General features: G+C 30.9%; 1 protein-coding gene across 2 annotated transcripts; it reads right to left on the reverse strand.

Moving 5' to 3' along the window:
- Positions 1 to 1,823: 1,823 nt before the first annotated feature.
- On the reverse strand, positions 1,824 to 10,443 carry LOC129902785 (homeotic protein knotted-1). Of its 2 annotated transcripts, none has more exons than XM_055978187.1 (5): positions 9,549 to 10,443; positions 8,812 to 8,934; positions 8,432 to 8,537; positions 2,969 to 3,222; positions 1,824 to 2,264 (listed from the first exon to the last, which is right to left on the reverse strand). In XM_055978187.1, exons 1-5 carry the CDS (start codon positions 9,936 to 9,938, stop codon positions 2,061 to 2,063), a joined length of 1,077 nt encoding a protein of 358 aa, XP_055834162.1. In that variant the 5' UTR covers positions 9,939 to 10,443; the 3' UTR covers positions 1,824 to 2,060. The 2 variants fall into 2 exon arrangements, with proteins under 2 accessions (XP_055834162.1, XP_055834161.1); XM_055978186.1 differs by having other exon boundaries at positions 8,402 to 8,537; positions 9,549 to 10,441.
- Between the last annotated feature and the right edge of the window lie 9,311 nt (positions 10,444 to 19,754).

The raw sequence follows: 19,754 nt of genomic DNA on the forward strand, positions 1-19,754 counted from the left end.
TTTGATCATGGATTAATTAACATACATTTTTACCTCATTAATTCATTTAACTATAGTCAACTTAAATAACTTAGTAAATACATTTGGTGTAAATAAGTATTTTTGAGCTTCTACTTTTATGAGGTAGCTAATATTTTGCAAAATGGGATTTTTGGATATAGATTGACAATCCATATCTTTAATTATACCATTAGTTTATAACTTAGAAAGTATATAAACGACTCTGTCTTTTCTATTACCTTTACATAATGATATCATGAGAAAATTCCTTCTCATCATGGTCGATACACATCCTAACATAGTGAACGATAATCGGCTTAAAGGTGAACTTCATATAAATATCATAAAATAAATTCCATCTAATTCATGAATTTCGTAACTATTCCAAAATGAAAAAGTTGGACACAATTGAAATTTTGTTAAGAGTTACTCAGCCTTCGAAAGATAACGACCATAATTTTTTTCCGTAGATACAACACTTACATTATTAATAGACTAAAATTATGAAAAAATTCTAAGTTTTCTTATCAAAAGATAGATATTTATATTTAATTAATGAGAATATATTGATGACACCGCTAATGCTCATTCAGAGGATAAATGTTTTGGTTTATTTCGAATAGTGAATTTGTATATATTATCGAAAATAGTTTGCTCCATATACTGATCTTTTGCATCACTGTCAAACAATTTTAATGAATTTAAATGAAGGATTTAAACTATATATAGTGATAACTTAAGAAATTTTATTTGAAGTTATCTTTTTAAATATTCAAAGTTACCAACCATTACGTAATCAACAAATTATTTGAAATTATCTTTTAAATATTTTTTTAAAAAAATAAAACTTACAACTCTTAAATAAATTTCAAGGATGCAGTTCTTTTATAGCTATTGGTCCAAATTAAATATTTTTGTTTATACTACATCACAATTCACAGGATAACTTAAGTTTTCTTATCTTAATCACATTTAATTATAAGGGAAATGGAAAACTAAACTAGCTACTTTCAGCAATTAGCAGCTACTACTCTCAATTCCCATGCATAATCAACTGATTTTATAATAAAAGCTGCCTTTACAACGAACAATAACAACAATGATATAATAATGGCAAATGGGCACGTTTTAGGCAGGTCAAAAATGGAATGATTTGATAAATAAGCGGATTATTAACATGTTCAAAAAATAGTTGAGCACTAAAAAATGGGCCAAAATCTAAAATTAGCTTAATTCATATTATATTTTAAATATATTAATCGTTTTAGTTGTTATTTCTTTATATTTTTTTAAAAATAAATCTGAAATTATTTTAATAAAATTTCCCATTTAGATTAGATGTCAATCCAAATTTTGATTTGCTAAAAGGAATGGGTCGATAAAATGACGAATCAATAATCAACTCAAACATAAACAAATTAAGCGAATTTTTGATTTCATAAGTTAATCATGTCACTTCTAAACATACCAAATACAATTTCACAAGTAAAATCTGAAGACATATCCAATATTAATTACACAAGTGAAATTTGAAAACATATCAAATATAATTTCGCAAAGTGAAAATCGAAAGTGGATGGCAGCCATAACCTTGTAAAATATAAGGCTTATGTTGCCTGAAAATATACTTAAAGGTCAGTAAACATAATCAGATAAATTGCACATATATGATCCATATTACCCAATAAATTACTAGGCCTCAACACCAATTCAGCTCATATGAACCTTTACTGATCACGTTAATTGAAATTTCTTGATCACCAACATATATTAAACTCTCAACTAAGTTACAACCAAATAGTAATAATTATAACACAATATCGCACGCAGTAAACATTAGATTTTGGTTCACTAATATTACAATATAATAAATACAAAAGGATTCTCACCATATACAATTGAACAAGCAATAAAATACCCTTGTGCTTAGGCATACAAGGCTGGCTACAAACAAACATACTACAACTAATTAATAAAAATCCAAACTATTCATACTCACCTTACAAGGAAATTAAATGTTTTTTTCCAAATGGGAAATGTTGCATGCAAAGTTTAATTTACTAACCCAAACGAAAAGGGGCTTCTCCCATGTAGTGACCTTCCATATAAAGAGCAGCAGCACTTTGAGGATGAAGACCATCCATTACCATAAACTGCATGTCTTCTGAAGGCTTCCAGTGTCTTTTCCTTTGGTTAATGAACCAATTATTTATTTGTTTCTGGTCCAATCCTGTTGTTTCTGCCAATGCCACTTTCTCCGATTCCTGCGATAACGTGACAGATAATCAGTCTTATTTTATATAGGTAATCACATTTTTTTGTGAATATATAATATTCTTTATACGATCAAACCAAGTAGACAAATGAATTTTAAAAACAAATAACATGTTAGAAGTAGTTACTTCCTCTCCAAATTATCTGACACTTTTCGCTTTTCGAGATTTAAGCTAAGTGAACTTTAACTAACATTCTAAAATGTATTTTTTTTTTGTATATTAATGTGAGAAGAACAGCAACGTGTAATACTTATAATATAGCTTTTGAATATCTAAATTTTTATTTTAAAATATTGAGTTGATTCAAATCCAATACAACTTCAAAGATTAATCAAATCAACTCTCGAGAAATGAGAAGTGCCACATATATTGGTTCTAAAGGGAGTTCCATCTTTACCGAATTACCAACTAATACTAATCATACAAAATTTACTTGTTACTACCTTATAATAATTAAGCGATCTAACAATACTTTCTGTCCCAATTTATGTGAAACTTTTTTCTTTGTAGTCTGTATCAAACAAAATGATATTTTTCTATAGTTTGTTTTAGACCACAAATTTCAGAAGTCTTCATTTTGTACTTAAACTTGGCATTAAATCATACAGTGCCACGTAAATTGAGACGACTATTCCTTTTTAAAAACATGAATGCAAAGAAATTTAAGTAGTGATTATTTGTGTAGAGATTACCGAAGGGTATGGCCACTTGTAGTGCAACTCCCACCAAGTGATCAACTTCTGCCTCGCATCTTTGGGCAATTTCCCTTTTTTCTTCTTCTTGGAGAGTTCTTGTTTGAGGCTACTTAAATAGCCACTGTATTTTCTCAACAAGTGATTCTTCAGTTCACGGTCTTCTGCTCGTGGATCAATTTCAGGAAGTTCAGTTTCTCCACCACTATTGTCTTGATCCTCTTCTGATGATCCAACACCCTCACACTTGTCCTCTGTCCAATTATTTATCAACAAATAAAGATATAAGTTAATAATAATTGATCTTTACCTTGTTGTTTGTAATAAAAAAAATAGTACATCTAGTTGATTACACAGCTCAAATCAGAGACCAATAGATCACAGTGATAATTATACTGCTCTGACCTCCCCTTCAATACTGGAGTATAGTGTATTGGTGGATGGAGCCATTGCAACTTGGAGCGTGGGAATTTGATTTTGATTCGATACCATGTAGAATTCTCAACAAAACAATGAGAGAAATCAAGAATTGCATTGATAATAATAAATGAGTACAAATCTCCTTTATATAGAAATGAATTGTAAAGTCCTAGACTAACTAAACTTAGAGTGAGTTATACTACAACACAAATACAATGAAATTAATTATAAAATAATTATTACACGTTCATAGCAGCAGCCTAGTCATATTCTGACTCTAACTTATCCAACAGTGAGTCCTACTATAACTTAACTCATTTAGCAGGTTTTTGACAGTCGTCAGTAATCCTATCAATTGAATCATATCGTTCAACCTGTTCCTTAGATGCATCTTCAACAATATCTACTTATGTCGTACAATCCGACACGAATCTAACCTTATAGCATTGGATTTATTTGAATTGGTACTTTTGACGCGGAATATAAATTAATTTATATAAAAAAAATTACCACAATTGCAAGTTTGAACTCATAGTTTTAAAAATATAATAAGTTCAATGCTAAGAACCTCAAGTATTGAGCTCATATAATTTAAATTTAGAATTCGTATCCAAGTTACAATAACATAAATTTATATATATACAAGCTAGCTACTAATCCATACAGCATTAGGTACACAATCCAAGTGGTAGCTCTAGTCCGAATCATTTTCATCCCACCCTTAAAGATAAGTACTCCTCACAATAATTACATTCCGCTTTTGCTATCCTACTTTCGAGTTTCAACTAATTTAAATTTATTTCATAGTAGGCTCATTAAAAAGAGAAGTGAATCCTATCAAGATTATTTTTCATTTCTACAGCTCAAAAATAAAATTGCCGTACATAATATTTGAACTGGGACCTCAAGATGAATATTGAACCTCTTAAACCATAGTTCAACTTCTAGAAATCTATATATATAGATAACAAAATTAAAAAATAAATATATTATATATACAATATAAATTTTTGCTGAGAGGGTTGGAATGAACACCCAAAGCAACCCATTAGATCCACCCTGCTCAAGACCTCTAATTAAGTGTAGATAAATCCTATTCATCCTTGCACAACTCTTGGTGATAATTTCAAGTTCATAGTATTGCATGCATGTTGACTTGAAATGAAGTAGAAAACATTTCTTCTCAATCACTTGCAGACATATAGGTCTACGTACGAAAGAGATAGGGGACTAATATGGTTATAGTGCAATGATGAGACTATTTCAATTTTAATCAAAGGTCTCACATTCAAACTTTAGATATAACCCCGTTAGGAGCGCCACCCCAAATAAATTTTACATTCAAAATTTGTCAAAACTTCAATACGAACTCTGCACACCATGTGGTAACAGCAAAAAAGAGAAAGGGGAGAGATGAAACACTTGACCACTGAACTGACCATTCACTCCCCACCCTCAGTCTTATCAAATTAAAACGAAAAGAGAGAACGAAACAAAGTGACAAAATAATACTCTCCTTTCCATTTTATGTGCAAAGATGTTTGATTACATCACGGAATTTCAAAAAGAAATGTTATTGAAATTTGTAGCTTGATGACCGTAAATTTTGTCATTAAAATTTACTAAATTAATTTGTATGTTATAAAACAAATTAAAAGAGTTCGAGTGTCACGTAATCACAAAAGCCGTAACGGCAAAAATTTAAGATTTAGAAAAATACAAACTCGCCTAAAGGAAATATCATTACAGTGGCAGAGTCAAAGTTTTCATAAGTTTAAAAGCTGAAAAGTTGAGATTCGACATCTATTATATATTCATAAAAGATTATCTTAACGGTATATAAATAGTATAATTTTCTGTCGAAGAGGTTCGAATGAATCTCTAAACTCAAGGTTCCCCCAACCCGTAACGGCAAAAATTTAAGATTTAGAGAAATACAAACTCGCCTAAAGGAAATATCATTATAGTGGCGGAGTCGAAGTTTTCATAAGTTTAAAAGCTGAAAAGTTGAGATTCGACATCTATTATATATTCATAAAAGATTATTTTAACGGTATATAAATAGTATAATTTTCTGTCGAAGAGGTTCGGATGAATCTCTAAACTCAAGGTTCCCCCAACCTGTAACGGCAAAAATTTAAGATTTAGAAAAATACAAACTCGCCTAAAGGAAATATCATTACAGTGGCGGAGTCGAAGTTTTCATAAGTTTAAAAGCTGAAAAGTCGAGATTCCGGTAAGGAAGAGGGGAAAAAGGTGTTGTCATCTATCTCGACCAGTTTCCCAAGGCGACATCTATTATATATTCATAAAAGATTATCTTAACGGTATATAAATAGTATAATTTTCTGTCAAAGAGGTTCAAATGAATCTCTAAACTCAAGGTTCCCCCAACCCCGCCCCGAATACCAACACACCCAGGATAATCTCAGAGACTCAATTTCAAGTAAAATATACCACAAGGCAGATATATACAAGAATGAAATAAAATACAGAAAACTAGTGAAAAGAAGATATACTTTTGCATAGAAATGGGAAAAAAATATGAATGTCATATATAAAAGCAGAAGAAAATGATGTAAATAGTTGAGAAGACCAAAATGTGATGAGGAAATAAAATAATGAATATTGGAAAAGAGATATCTGACAAATATGGTACAGGCTACATGGTAGAGCACTGATATGAACAGCACCCAATGTTCTTCATTTTTCCAATGCCTAATTGCTACCATATACAAAAAGCAAATCTCTACTTGGAAATGACACCAATATTACTATACCCCTTAAATCCTACCATACGATACATGCATCTATTTACTTTTGGTTCAAAAAAAACGCATTCCTTTTTTCCTTCTTCAAGTGTTCAGGTTTCACTTGGCACGCCCTTAAGTAGTACTCACACTATTTACTTTTAATTTTATTCATCACTTTTGATATATTAAGAGAAAAATATTTTTAGAAAATTAGGTATTATCTTTAACATTAATTACTTATTCTCTAAATTATTAAAATCTAAAAGTAGACATCAAATAGTACAAATATTGTGGTAAAAAAAACACTCATCAATTATTATTTCTTAAAAAATATGCAAAGTCTAAATTAGATAAGTTTATTACATTATTCTTTGAATATACTCTCAATACACTACTTACAAAGTTATATTTCAACAAGGGACTATTTTTATTTATAATTTCACATTTAGTCATTTTATGAGGCTGATTAAAAAAAAGAATAATAGAGAAAAATATGGTACAAATTTTGTCCGTAAATGCTTTTCTTAATGTGTGTGCATTAACATAGAAATTCAGTTAATATGAAATAAAAAGTAACAAATTCAATTTTTGAAAATGTATTGGAAAGAGACAATAAGTGATAAACTAGAAATTAGGTAATAAACGGTCTTAATTTTTTAAACTGCACATGAAAAAATAAATATTTACATTTAATATAATAAACAAGTAAAAATAATCAGACAAAAAAATTTATGTAGCGTAGAATTTACTACATAAATCCACCATTATTTCATAGGGGGTCTAGAGAAATACTGTAAGAGTCGAGTAGTTTCTGTTGGGAGTGTCAGGTAAATGTAGTATAGAATTTATCAAGTGGGAACATATTAAGAAATTTGTCAGTGAATACACTAGACCGAACCCATAAAGCTAAAGCTAAATTAAACAAAGATTAGAGAAACAAACGTGTGGCTTCCTACATTGTTTTATATCTAGAAGATCTGTCTGTCACTCTATGTCCTCCCTCTATTTGTTTATTTGCATAAAGCAACCAATTTATTTCTTTTGTATTAACAATGGAACATACACTTTATAGCATATATAATATATCAAAATGCATCAACGATGTGTGATGTGTGGTGCAGTGATCAATAGAGTATATTGAGAACCAATTAAATTTCAGTAAAGATAAAAATAATTAGTGTTTTCTTCTTATTTGTCATTATAGACAGAATTACGTGATATCTATTGCTGATGGAAAATCATAAATATTTCATAAAATTAATTTATATACGTATAAACTGATAGGAACACCATGATTATTAAAAAAATGCATACTAATGCCAATCAAAATTATCGCTCTTTTTTAATAATTTATATACGTATAAACTGATAGGAACACCATGATTATTAAAAAAATGCATACTAATGCCAATCAAAATTATCGCTCTTTTTTAATAATAAAGTACATACTAATAACTCCCCTTCGTACACTCGTAAATAGGGTTTTCTTACTCCAAATGATGCAATGCTCTTCTCTATCACTCTCTCCACAGAAAAGCATTAATTGGAAATGAAGAATGCTTTATTTTGGGGTCAAAGTTGTCTTGAACAGAAATAGCAATGCATTGGGACAAACAGTATTGAATGAACCAACAGTTTTACACTGAACATAGAAACAAAAGTTCAAATAATAGCCTTTAGTTTTTGTTCTCCTTGTTCTTTTTTTCTTTCCTTCTTTAAGCACTGAAATGTGGAACTTTTATCGGTCTCTTAGTTTATTCTTCTTGCATTCTTTCCATGCTTGGCAACTACCATGAAGAACAAATTAAATTTCACTGGTCTCTATCACTCTCTCCGTTCATTTTAGTTGTCCACTTTAAACTTTATACGTTTCTTAAAAAACATGGAGTAATGCGAGTATTTTAACACAATATTAAAATTAAGATGTATAGTCTTAAAAAATGACTGGTGAAATATGCAACTAATGTCGAGGATAAATAGGATTTTTTTTAATTTTTATTTTTAAAATGTTAGTAAAAGTGATAACTGACAAATAATAAAAATGAAAATCTATTTTTGAAAAATATTGAACAAGTGAAAATGAACTAGAGGAGGGCTAGTTCCTCCTTTAACTTTGATGAGATTGATTTATAATAAAATAAATTCTTTTGGCTTATTTTAAAATTTTCTTTTTTTAAAAGAATATCGCGTCCAATCATATAAACTAACAGGGATGGAGGGAGTAATATTGATTAGAAAGAAGAAAAAGTATAATTTGTACCAGAGTTGAAGATCCGAACAGGAGCATTACCAAGCGTATTAAGCTGAGCTTCAATTTTTTGCATGAACTCCATTGCTTCTTGTAAGGGCCTTGTTAGCTCCTCTCTATACTTGACTAGCATGTCATAATATGCTTCCTGCATATTATATTATATAATCAACCACATATTCATGATTACATAACTAAATAAAGGCGGATTCAGAATTTGAAATCTTGTGATAAAATTGGAGTTTGATAGGTTAAATCTATAATTTTACTTTTAGTAAATTCATTAACATATATATTCACTCTGTTTCATTTACTTGATTCATGTTAATATAAGACTTTATTTAAATAAATTATTATGAAATTCTTTTATGAGGTAGGAATAAAGTCTGTGCAGGGGATAAAAAAAAGTTAAAGAGACTGACCATGAACTGATCAAGTTCTGGGTCCTTGGAGACATCTCTGTCGGTCAACGAAGCTCGTTGCCTCACCTCAAACTCTTGCCGTACCGCCGACAGCCTCGCCGCCACTTCCGGCGGTGCTCCCACCTGTACAATAATTTTACTTAAATACACTAAAAAGTGTAAATAATACTTACACTATAGAGTAATTTAACCTGTGGGAGCAATGTAAAAAAAAAAAAAAATAGACAACTCTTACACCAATTTGTTTTTATTATTATTTTTTTTTTTTTGGGGGGGGGGGGGGGGGTTTCCAGACATTGTGACAATGCAAAAAGAACGTAATTAATTGAAATACTACGGTGAAAAACAAGAGAAAATAAATTTTGTGTTTATAAATTTAAAATTTTAATAAAAGAAAATTATTGGATTATTACTAAATTATCTAAACATAGTAAGTGAATTCTTCAACAGAAATATAGAATTTGCATTCAAAAATCACTGAATTAACCCATAAACAGAATGATAGCTTCGCATCTGGTACAAGTTTAATATGAGTTAAATGAATTAATTTCATTTGGCATGTCAAAGGGAAAAAAGGAACATTTTGTTCAAGCTGAGTATGTCAATAAAATGGGTGGAGTATTGTGAGGTTTCAAGTAAAATATTTGGCGATTTCTTCTTATTTATACTTGATATTATTAGTGTAATATCGAGTTGCACTCAAACTGACTCAGCCACAAGAATTATAATGTGTATACCTTTTGGCAGTCCATGTAAGCGTCCAAAAGGTTGGAACACTGAGGATGAGCGATAATTTTGGCTTTTAAAGCTTCAAGTAGTTCACCACCAGGAGCAGAAGCTGAAGTCTCCGTACTATCCTGATGATGATTTTGAACCGTCTGATGATGATTACGAATTATGGATGGATAATGAAACGTATGGTGATGATGTTGAGAAGTACTTCCTCCTTCTGTCTTTACTATCATCGGATCATAACAATCGCCACCACCACCATCACTGTTTCTTCCTCCTCCATAAATAGATGAATTTGGGGGTGCACCAACCTGAACTTGACTTCCTCCATAAAAGAAATGACCTCTTTGACCTCCTGAATTCTCCCCTACTTGATTATTATAATTATTCTCCATTAACTAACAAGATTTTTCTCAAATAAAATTAAAAAAGACAACCCTAAATCAAGATGATGTAAACTTAATGAAACCCTAAAAAAAAGACTTATTATTCCTTAAATACTATATATGGGAAAGTTCTTTCAAGTACTCTTCGAGATCTCTTCTTTATTGGCTAAACCAAACCAAAAAAATAAAATAAATTGGAGAATTGGATATTATTTTAGCACTAAAGAAATTTTGTGCACATTAAAATAAAGTTATAATAATCAAAGGATGGAAAAGAGAAGAGATCTTAGAAGATTATTGTGATTTGTGGCTAGATGTGAGCAAAAGAGAGGGGGTGAGGGGTGGATAGTGGTGTTATTGGTTGCGGCTGCGTGTGTGATAAGACGTTCTTCCTTGAAGAATAAAGAAAGGTATGTATATATTGGAAAAGATATAAAAATCTACTCCCTCTACATGGAAAAACAAGAAAGACCACTAAATTATTATAAAGAAAATAGTTTTTTACTTATTTTATTTCTACAAGGAGAAAAAGTTGATTTTTTCACTTTCTTTTCCGTTTCTTCTTTTGGGACAGTTCTTCCCTTTTAATTGATTTCCAAAATTTGTACTCCAAATTTTGAATATGTAATACCTCGAAAAAAAAACGTTAAAATTCGAACAATTTTTTATATGTATATACGTCTCAATTCGATAACTCCTAATTCTATATGTGTGAGGATCAATTTGTAAGTATTTAAAGTGTATTAGATGTGGTTTAGGGTCATAAAAAACCTCAAACACCAAGTCAAGTTCAAATAATTCATATCAACTAAGTTTTCGCATGAGTACATATAAGGATCGACTTCAAACGACTATATTTATCAGCATATAAAGAGTTGTGTGACCCTTGACTTATCAAATTAAAGGTCTATGAGTATTCTTTCCAACGCCGTCAAGTTTGTATCATTTGGAATTCGCAGTATAAAATTGTGGTTGTTTTACTGAAGCATGTCAAAACTGGGCAATTCGGTGAGCTGAGGGTTAATTCAGCGATTCGCCGAATGGGTCCGGCGCAACGCTGATTGAGCTTGTCGAATGGACCCGAAAACCTTCAGAAACTGTTATTTTAGGTGATCTAAAGATCCCATTCGGCGGTTCACCGAATAGGTTGGTGATGGAACCTTCAAATCACCGATTTGGCTGACGATACTTATTAAAAGGTCATTTTCTTTAATTTTTATGGTCTTCTTACTTTTCTATAATGGTATTATTGACCATTCTACGCTCAATTAACTTACCTAAGTCTATCTTATATCCTAATAACTTTTCCATTCACGCCCAACCCTCAGACAAACCAAATTCGCACGTTCTAAGTTCTCTCGAGGAAGAAGCTAGGGTTCTTCACCTTTAAGCCTCAGTTGAAGGTTTCAAGTCATTGTTTTCCTTTCAGGTATGTAAGGCTTCGATGAGAATATTCATTTCACTCTCATGCCTAAAATATTTTGATTATATGATGAATTATGTTTAAGTCTAGGATTTTACCCAATCTTTCTCAAGCTATGAGTTTTATGCAAAAGTTAGAGTTTTTATGAAAGATTTCGCATGCATATCAATGAATTACTATAAACTACACGTTTTATTTTATGATTATGGTTCTCCAAGCATATGTCAATAGTATTTATGAAGTTATGAATGCTACGTTTGAGTATTTCCAAGTTTAGCATGATTTTTCATGGTCTCTTATCCATTTATGACTTTTAAACATGAAAGCAATCGTGATATAATTTACAACCTAAATGTAGGTTATTTCAAGGCATGATTTTCAACTTAGTCGCACTTATGATTCAAGATATGATTTTTGAGCTTAGCCTCACTTATGGTTTAAGATATGATCTTTGAGCTTAGTCTCACATATGATTGAGATTTATGGATAATTTTGATACTTATGAGAATTAATGTGTATTTATGTTATTTTGGGAGGAATATTTAGCAGAGAGTGGATTTTAGAGATGAAGGTTTCCATTTAGCATTCGTGGATAGCAATTCCTAAGTCCCATAATTACGTGCCTCCGTAGGACTTGAGTATACCGCCTTGTTGGAAAAATTGGCCCTCAGAGGCAAAGACTAGTGGATCCACATAGAAATGTTATGGTCATATACCCTAGCAAGGTATAGGGTAGCTCGCTCAACTAGGTTAGCCGTTAGACATCGCGAGCTCACATGGTGTATGTCGGTTATAAGAAACTACCCAGTTATGCATTTTTATAATACACTCTTCACGGTTATTTCTAAGTATGTTATGTTATATATATGTTTATGCAAGATTTCTCAAATAGACTTATCTCTATACATAATTTTGAAAGAAGATTTTAATGGGATTTAAGCATGAACTCCAACTGTTTTCTCTTCAAGTTCTCTCACTATGTATATGGTTTTTGAAAACTTTATTTCACGACCCTCATTATGCTATTTTCATGATTATGTTACTGTGTCTTATTTATCCAGTACATTTCATGTGTTGACACATATTTTATCTGTGCTGCATTCTTTTATAATATAGATTTTGATGCTCGTTTTCAATATCATGGCTAGTGGGGTGCAGCAATTCCAATCAGTAGATGGTGAGCCTTCATTCTTCGATTGTAAATCTATTCAGAGTTCATAATTCATATTATTCTTACCTGTTGTTTAGAGTAGCTTGGGGATTTATCTCAGCTGCTCATCAGTATTAGTAGAGGCTTCATAGACAATCAGTCAACAGTTATATTAACTTTTCAAATAACTATATATATATCTAAGTCACAATACCTTTTTGGTATTTGTCTATGTTATCTGAGTTCATCACATGTATTAGCTTCAGCACCTCTTTTCAGCTTTAGTTTAGATGTTTCATGCCAAGTCAAGGGTTAGCTTAGGGCCACTCATGGTTTCAAGTATTGCGTTACGTCCAGGGTGTAGATTTAGGGCATGACAAACTTGGTATTAGAGCTCAGAGTTCAAGTATCCTAGGGTGTCTATGAAACTGCGTCTAGTAGAGTCTTATGCATGGGTGTCTCATGCACCACACTTATAATTAGGAGGCTACACGATATTTAGGAGATATTTCTCATTCTTTCATACTCTAAATCGTGCAATAGAATTATGCCATTAGAAATTTATTCAGACTCATGTGTTTCTCAAATCTGTTCGACTATCCCTGATACCAAAGTGGTTGAAATAGTAAAGTTCAGATCCTTATTGATGAGTTACTCTCAAAAAAAATCTTTAAAAAGTAAAGAGATTACATAAGGTTTGAGAGGAGCCTATTAGTGCACTTAAGTCTATTGTTTCGAAAGAATACATTTTTATTCATATGAATCATCTGTTTGAGCCAAAGCAAGATGTCTTTTCAAACTCTCTTTTCGAAACCTTGCTTCAAATATTATTCTTGGGGAAAAGTTATGTCTCTAAATGCTAGTGTCGTCACCCACAGGCAGTATGATTGAGGCATTGTGAGCTATAAGTAGTAGAATAACCCTAGAGCTAGAAAGATGAAGTTAAAGGACCAAAAACCATAGAAAGTGAGAATGGTTGATGATTGAGACTTGTAACTAGAGTTATGTATCAATACGATAAGTAATGAAGTGATAAATCAAGTCCCTTTAGTTTTGACTAAAGAGTAGTAAGTATCATCTAACTTTCCTGATAGAGATACATGAAAAATTATTAGTTAGAATGAGTTAAAGTATACTCAAATCAAGGAAGGAGTTTATGTTGATGTGTCATTATATTAGTATAGACCAAATATAGGTGTTGAACAGAAGGACAGAGTAATCATGAGGTGATGGATCTAAGCTAAGCTTATAATTTTGAAAGAAGAGCCCCATGATATTTATAGGGTTATGGAACTAATTAGGCAAATAGTACTTAGATTGTGAAAGGGAATGCAATGATGAACTGTAACTAGGTAGAGTAGGAGATAAAAATTGACTACTTGTCATAAGGTCTTAGTGGGCATATGTTTCTTGATTTTATCTAGTAATTATCAGTTAATATAGTATGTGAGAAGTGGGTGATTTACATGTTTAGTACTAGATCCTAAGCTTGAATTTTAGATGTGCATTGTGGAAAAAAAAGGGACAGCATTATGAGAATAATAGTGTTAGTTTTGAGATTTGCTCTAGTAGGCTTGACATAGCATATACGAGAAATTAAGATGTTAACTTGCAATAAATGTGAGTGCTACAACTGTGGTATTATCACCCTTATATAAGAGCAATTAAGTGTGGCTAAGTCATTAGATAAATGAGAGCTTTAAAGAGTTGTACCCAAGATTATATATAGTCGGATGAGGCTCTTATTAAGTTTATGATTTTTATGTGTGCCTAGATAGTATATTTGAGCTATCAATTGGAGTGAGCTGATGTAAGAATCCTTTACTGCTCTTAAGTTTGGTCGAAGGGATCATATATAGATAATGATGAGTCACTTAAACATTGTTTCACTTTTCTCCAGTTAGGTAGATCTGAACTTACAAAGACGGTATTAATGGGCTAAGAAGGAGAAGTCAAGACTATTAAGAGTTAGATAAAATGAATTTATAAGACAACGTGGATATGAATTATAGAAAGACTTTTATAGAAGCAAGATGAAGTCAAGAGAACCATCCCAGAAAGAAGGTGTAGAATGAATCTTAGTACCGGCACATAGTAGCCATGAGATTAGCATTTCTCGAGTATTAGAGTAAAGTGAATATAGATTAGTTTAAGGAATATAGAATGGTTCCATAACCTTAGAATGTCATTTTCAGACCTAAGGGGGAGATGATATAATGATGAACCAATTCAAGTGATGAGAATCAGATAGTAATGTGTTCAGAAAGAGTTATGACGATATGTCAATCCATTCCTACATAGCATATTCCTCAAATTTCAGTCGTTATAACACCCTGCTTATGTCTCGCATATCAGCCTTAGATCCATGACTTATGCGCATGCACTTCAAATAGATTCACATCTATGCTCAATTCAAGTGGCGAAGACTTTACCCCATTGAGCTCAATCTTGCTTCATAAAGTTTTGAATATCAGCCTCATGGTATGAATCTATTCATATAAGCACTCAAGTCTCATAGTATGCTCAGTCATGCGAATTTATGGCTTACCCTCAATGGATAGAGAAATAATGTTATATCATGCATATTCTTATATTATATTTCTCGAATGAATCATCCTTATGATCATTTCGCTCTAAGCCTTTCTAGTGATCCTTTATCAGTTTTAATATCGATGTTATTAGCATATGAGTTCTAGTTTAAATGAAAGGGTGGATGAACCTTACTGTGAAGATCGTAATATGTTTATTTCACATAAAGTTTTAAGTGTGGAGGAAGATCGAGATTAGGCGTGGATTTATGTAGTAGCTAGACGAGAATATTTTATGTGTTTCTTTGTAGTAAATCATGAAATTTCAATGGGTAAAGATGAAAAGAAAATGAGAAATTCTTAGAGGAATTGATTACCTAGGAGTCCATGGAGTGATTATAGTACTAGGCTTAAAGGTGGTGTTAAACACATGTGGATGAACGCATGACGAATTAAGTGCTTCTTGATTAAAACCCGAGGTTTATTGAATGTGTTAGTAAGGAGTAGTAATCTTGGGATGAAATTCCCTATAAAGGTATAGGGCATGAAGATTATGGTTAGAGTAGTATAATCATCTTATTGTTAACACTTTGTGACTTAGAGTTAGGATTGGACACAATAAAAGCATGTTGGACCTAGGTAAAAGTAGTCATATACCCTTGTGGGAGCTATGGATTGTGACTAATGAAGTGTAGTATTGAGAAAAAAGAGTATAATTGAGTAGTGTTATGTCTAGAGTGTAGATTTAGAGCGCGACATAATATTTTACTTAAAGGTGTTTGATAAAATAAAAATTGATGGCCCAAAGTATAATGGAAAAGTAATTGAATGTGTATTAACATAAAAGGTTACATGGGCTAGAACTTATGTGATGTAAAACATGGGCGGCAAATAAGTAAAAATAACACATTTCTTGACTTTTTTGGCTAAGATTAAATAGACATAAAAAATAAAGAAAGGGGGATCCAGAAAGACAAAAACACTTTAATACCCAAATTGATTTTTGAGCTCATTTTCTCATATCTCTTACTTCAAAATAGAGCTTCATAACTCCAATTCTCACTCACCTTCCCTACCCTCCCCTCTTCTATCTTCTCCTCCTCCTTCAAGGTAAGAAAATTCTACGATCAATTACGACTATATTACTTCGTCGATTATGTGATTCTAAAGTCATTTCTATAAAATTAAGAATTCATTCCAAGAGATTTAACTTAAGAATTGTCATGATTTGATTAATAAGATAAAAACTTCCTTCAGTCAGTTGTATGGATTCATGTAAGTATTTTCAATATGTTCTAACCACTCACGAAACGGTGATCCAATGGGTTGTTATTGTTGGAAAGATGTTGGATGTCCTCGTAGAGGACAATTTTATCGTTGTTAGCAACAAAAAAGCTTTAGGTCTAGAGAACACATTGATTCGATGGCCTCACGAGCTTAACGGTTACTGAGTGTTTGACAAATTATTAATGTGGCTTGATCTCCTTGTTGAGCTGCTAATTATGTTAAGTGTAATTATCATAGTCCTTATAGGTTGTTGCTTTAACAAAAGAGTCGATTCTTTATAGTAGCTTTAGAGATGGGAACTGAGATATGTAAGGCTAGACCCTCAAGTTATTCTCCTATGGCATGACATGACATTTTATAATTCCTCTTATTGAGGTATGAATATTAAAATGAATCACTGTGACATGACCTCATAGTTACATGTTCTCTCGTCTAAATGCATGACATCCTAAATTATGAAACAATATGAGTTTTCATGTAATATGTTTCACGATTATGCACTTCTTATAGTGGTTGTCGCTCATATTGTCATGATCTTTTATATGGTATATATTCCCTCTATTTTGAGATGTTTGTCATTAAGTATATATGTCAAATGAAACACTCCAAAAGTATTATGATCATAACAAATCATAAATAACGAGCTTAAAGGGTAACATAATAGTATATTATAACTTGTTTGGATTAGCTTATAATTGACCAACTTTTAAGTTATTTTTTAACTTTTAAAAATGTTTGGCGAATTTAAAAAAGTTCTTAAAAGAAGTTAAAATTTACGAAAAGAAGTCAAAAGCTAAAAGTTGATCCCCTTAACTTTTTTTCTTTTCGACTTAAAAGTCATTTTTTTTTTACTTTTTCACTAAACTAAAGTTCGATCAACAGATGTTGTATTTATTTAATTTAGAATAGTTTTGTGATAGCATATTATATTTTGTTATGAGCTTTTTCTTATTTGGTCATATTATATAAAGAATTGAGATAGTTTTGATAGTTTTCACAACTCAACTTATAAGATTTATATGTTATGAACAAAAAATACAATTTATAAATTTAAATTGCATGTCCAAACAAAAATTCAACTTTGATATAATTTTATAACTTATTTGATTCTACTAGTAATCCATTGATTGTAGGTGCCGTGACTCGGACAAACATTAGGCAATGTGCTACAAGAGTTGTAAAATCAGACCTAGCTTAACTAGCCCCAAAATCTCGTTTTTTCGTGGACAATTCTCTCCAATTATAAGTCGGTGCGTCATGATTACCCTTTTATAAGATATACAAATATTTAACATTATATGATTATTTTTTTTTCAATTTTATTATAATGATCCTATCAAACTGGCTGGTAAGAGGTCGTTAGATTGCTGATTAGATTTACACAAATTTTTAGTTAATTCATTTTTTATCATGCATATTATAATCTCAATAATATTAATATATTTATTCAACATTATTGTTATACAGTTTACTAAATGACCTCATATAAGTTGAGTTGTTATCCAGAACACATTATTGATAGAAATATTTCTTTTGAATGCATATTCAATTACGTACCTTGACTTAACTCTGAGTTAATTCAACTCATCTGATCAGCTATATGGATTAATTGAACAGAAAGAATGGTAGAAGGGGTTGAAGTAGCTAATAGCTAGAGAGGGATTAATTGTACAAAAATTCAACGATAAACAGTAGAAGAAAGAAAGTGACCAGTGTCACATCTTTGTTATCTTTTCCTCTTTAATTTATTGTTGCATAGTTAAGTCATGAAATTCAGCAACCATGGTTGTTGCGAAATAATAACTACTCATTCATTCTTAATTAGATATTTTTAAGTTTGATTCCCTCCTAATTACAAAATCAACGTTATGCGAGAGCATTTAACCCTAGAATGGAAGGACTTCTCGATACAAATTTAAATTTAATTTAATTTCAATACAAATATGAAATATCAAATAATCAAAACAAAAAAAATAGTCTCTAAATTCAGGAAAAAAAAACAACTCTGGTGGGATGTTAGCAGAGAGTACTGTTAGTGAAGCACAAAAATGTGCAGAAGAGCACATGCATTAGCTTAACATGGAGTCAGACTTTAGTTATTCAACACTACTTCCCTTGACTCACTGCTACAACTGACCTCTTCTCTTCTATATTGCATTTTTATTTTCACACAAACATAATATTCAATTGGATATTTTTTCATAAATAGCGTTATTAGTTTCATTTTTACAAAAATAATTGCGAGATTTTAAAACGTAACAGTATTTTCATTCAAACATAGCAAAATACATATATTAGCGTCATACGATATCTAATTGTAACTGAAAATTACACGGATACAGTATCTAATTATAACTGTATATGTATGTAAGTGTGAGAAGTGATGGCTAGTGTTTTTTAGATATACACATATACATGTATAAATGTATATATTTGTTCGATGTTATGTAATTTCTTCAAAGTATCACTATAAAGAGTAATATGTAAATTGAGATTACTCACATTAAATCGAATTACGTCGTGTAAAACCCGTTAAAAAATAATATGTGGACTGAAATCACTTCTGGGAAAGTGAGAAGTTGTGCTCACTCTTCCTAGACAAAATTTTGAATATTATCTCCTCTCTCTCAATCTAAAGAACTTATTTATAATTTTTTAATATTTTTCTCCCACTTTTGATATGATATCATCTTAGTGATTTTACAAGTTTTCTTGTAGTCCTATGTTACTATAAGAAAATAAAAAATAAAAACCACTGATGAATATATATATATATATATATAAAGGATGCAAAAAGGTTGGGAAAGAGAGACAAGAATGACATATAAACGCTGGATTGATTAGGTTTTCCTCTTGTTGGCTGTGCCTTGTGGGGTACAAAACTGACTTTTCATAAATATAGCTCCACAAATTAAAGGCACATTTAATTAGATGTATGTTTCGAATTTATGATTTCAACTCCTGAGAATACTGATACATAAGGGAATCAAGAGAATTCATGTACATAATTTTTTTTATTAATACTGTGTAATTTGACAATAAACACTACTTGAACAAAGATGGTTACCTATAGTATTATTATTTTATTACTCCCTCCCATCTTAAAAAGATGATTTATAATACTTGTCATTTTAGAGAAGATGATCCTTTATAATAATCGTCATTTTAGTAAAGATGACAAGTATAATCTATACCAAAAATAAATGGAAAAATATCAATATAATGCGAAAAAAAAGTATTACATTAAAATAAAAATAATTTTGTTAAATTATCCTCTACTTAATATTAGAGTGTAAAAAAAACATGGAAGTGTTTAAGAACAAAAGAAGTACTATTGTAAACAATCAATCAAATTGATTTTTTAATCATTTTTTTGGAAAGAGTTGAAGTGAGACTAGAAATATTGGATTGAGGCATGCCCATTATTATTTTATTTT

This window comes from Solanum dulcamara, chromosome 9 (assembly GCF_947179165.1).
Source record: "Solanum dulcamara chromosome 9, daSolDulc1.2, whole genome shotgun sequence".
In the NCBI taxonomy this organism is placed as follows: Eukaryota; Viridiplantae; Streptophyta; class Magnoliopsida; order Solanales; family Solanaceae; genus Solanum; species Solanum dulcamara.

What these genes read in the sequence shown, in the direction of transcription:
- LOC129902785 (XM_055978186.1), bottom strand. Translation starts at nt 9,938, where the DNA reads ATGGAGAATAATTATAATAATCAAGTAGGGGAGAATTCAGGAGGTCAA. An exon ending in CAGAACTTGATCAGTTCATG is followed by an intron (nt 8,538 to 8,811) that starts GTCAGTCTCTTT and finishes TATAATATGCAG; the next exon opens with GAAGCATATTATGACATGCT. An exon ending in TGTTCGGATCTTCAACTCTG is followed by an intron (nt 3,223 to 8,401) that starts GTACAAATTATA and finishes ATAATTGGACAG; the next exon opens with AGGACAAGTGTGAGGGTGTT.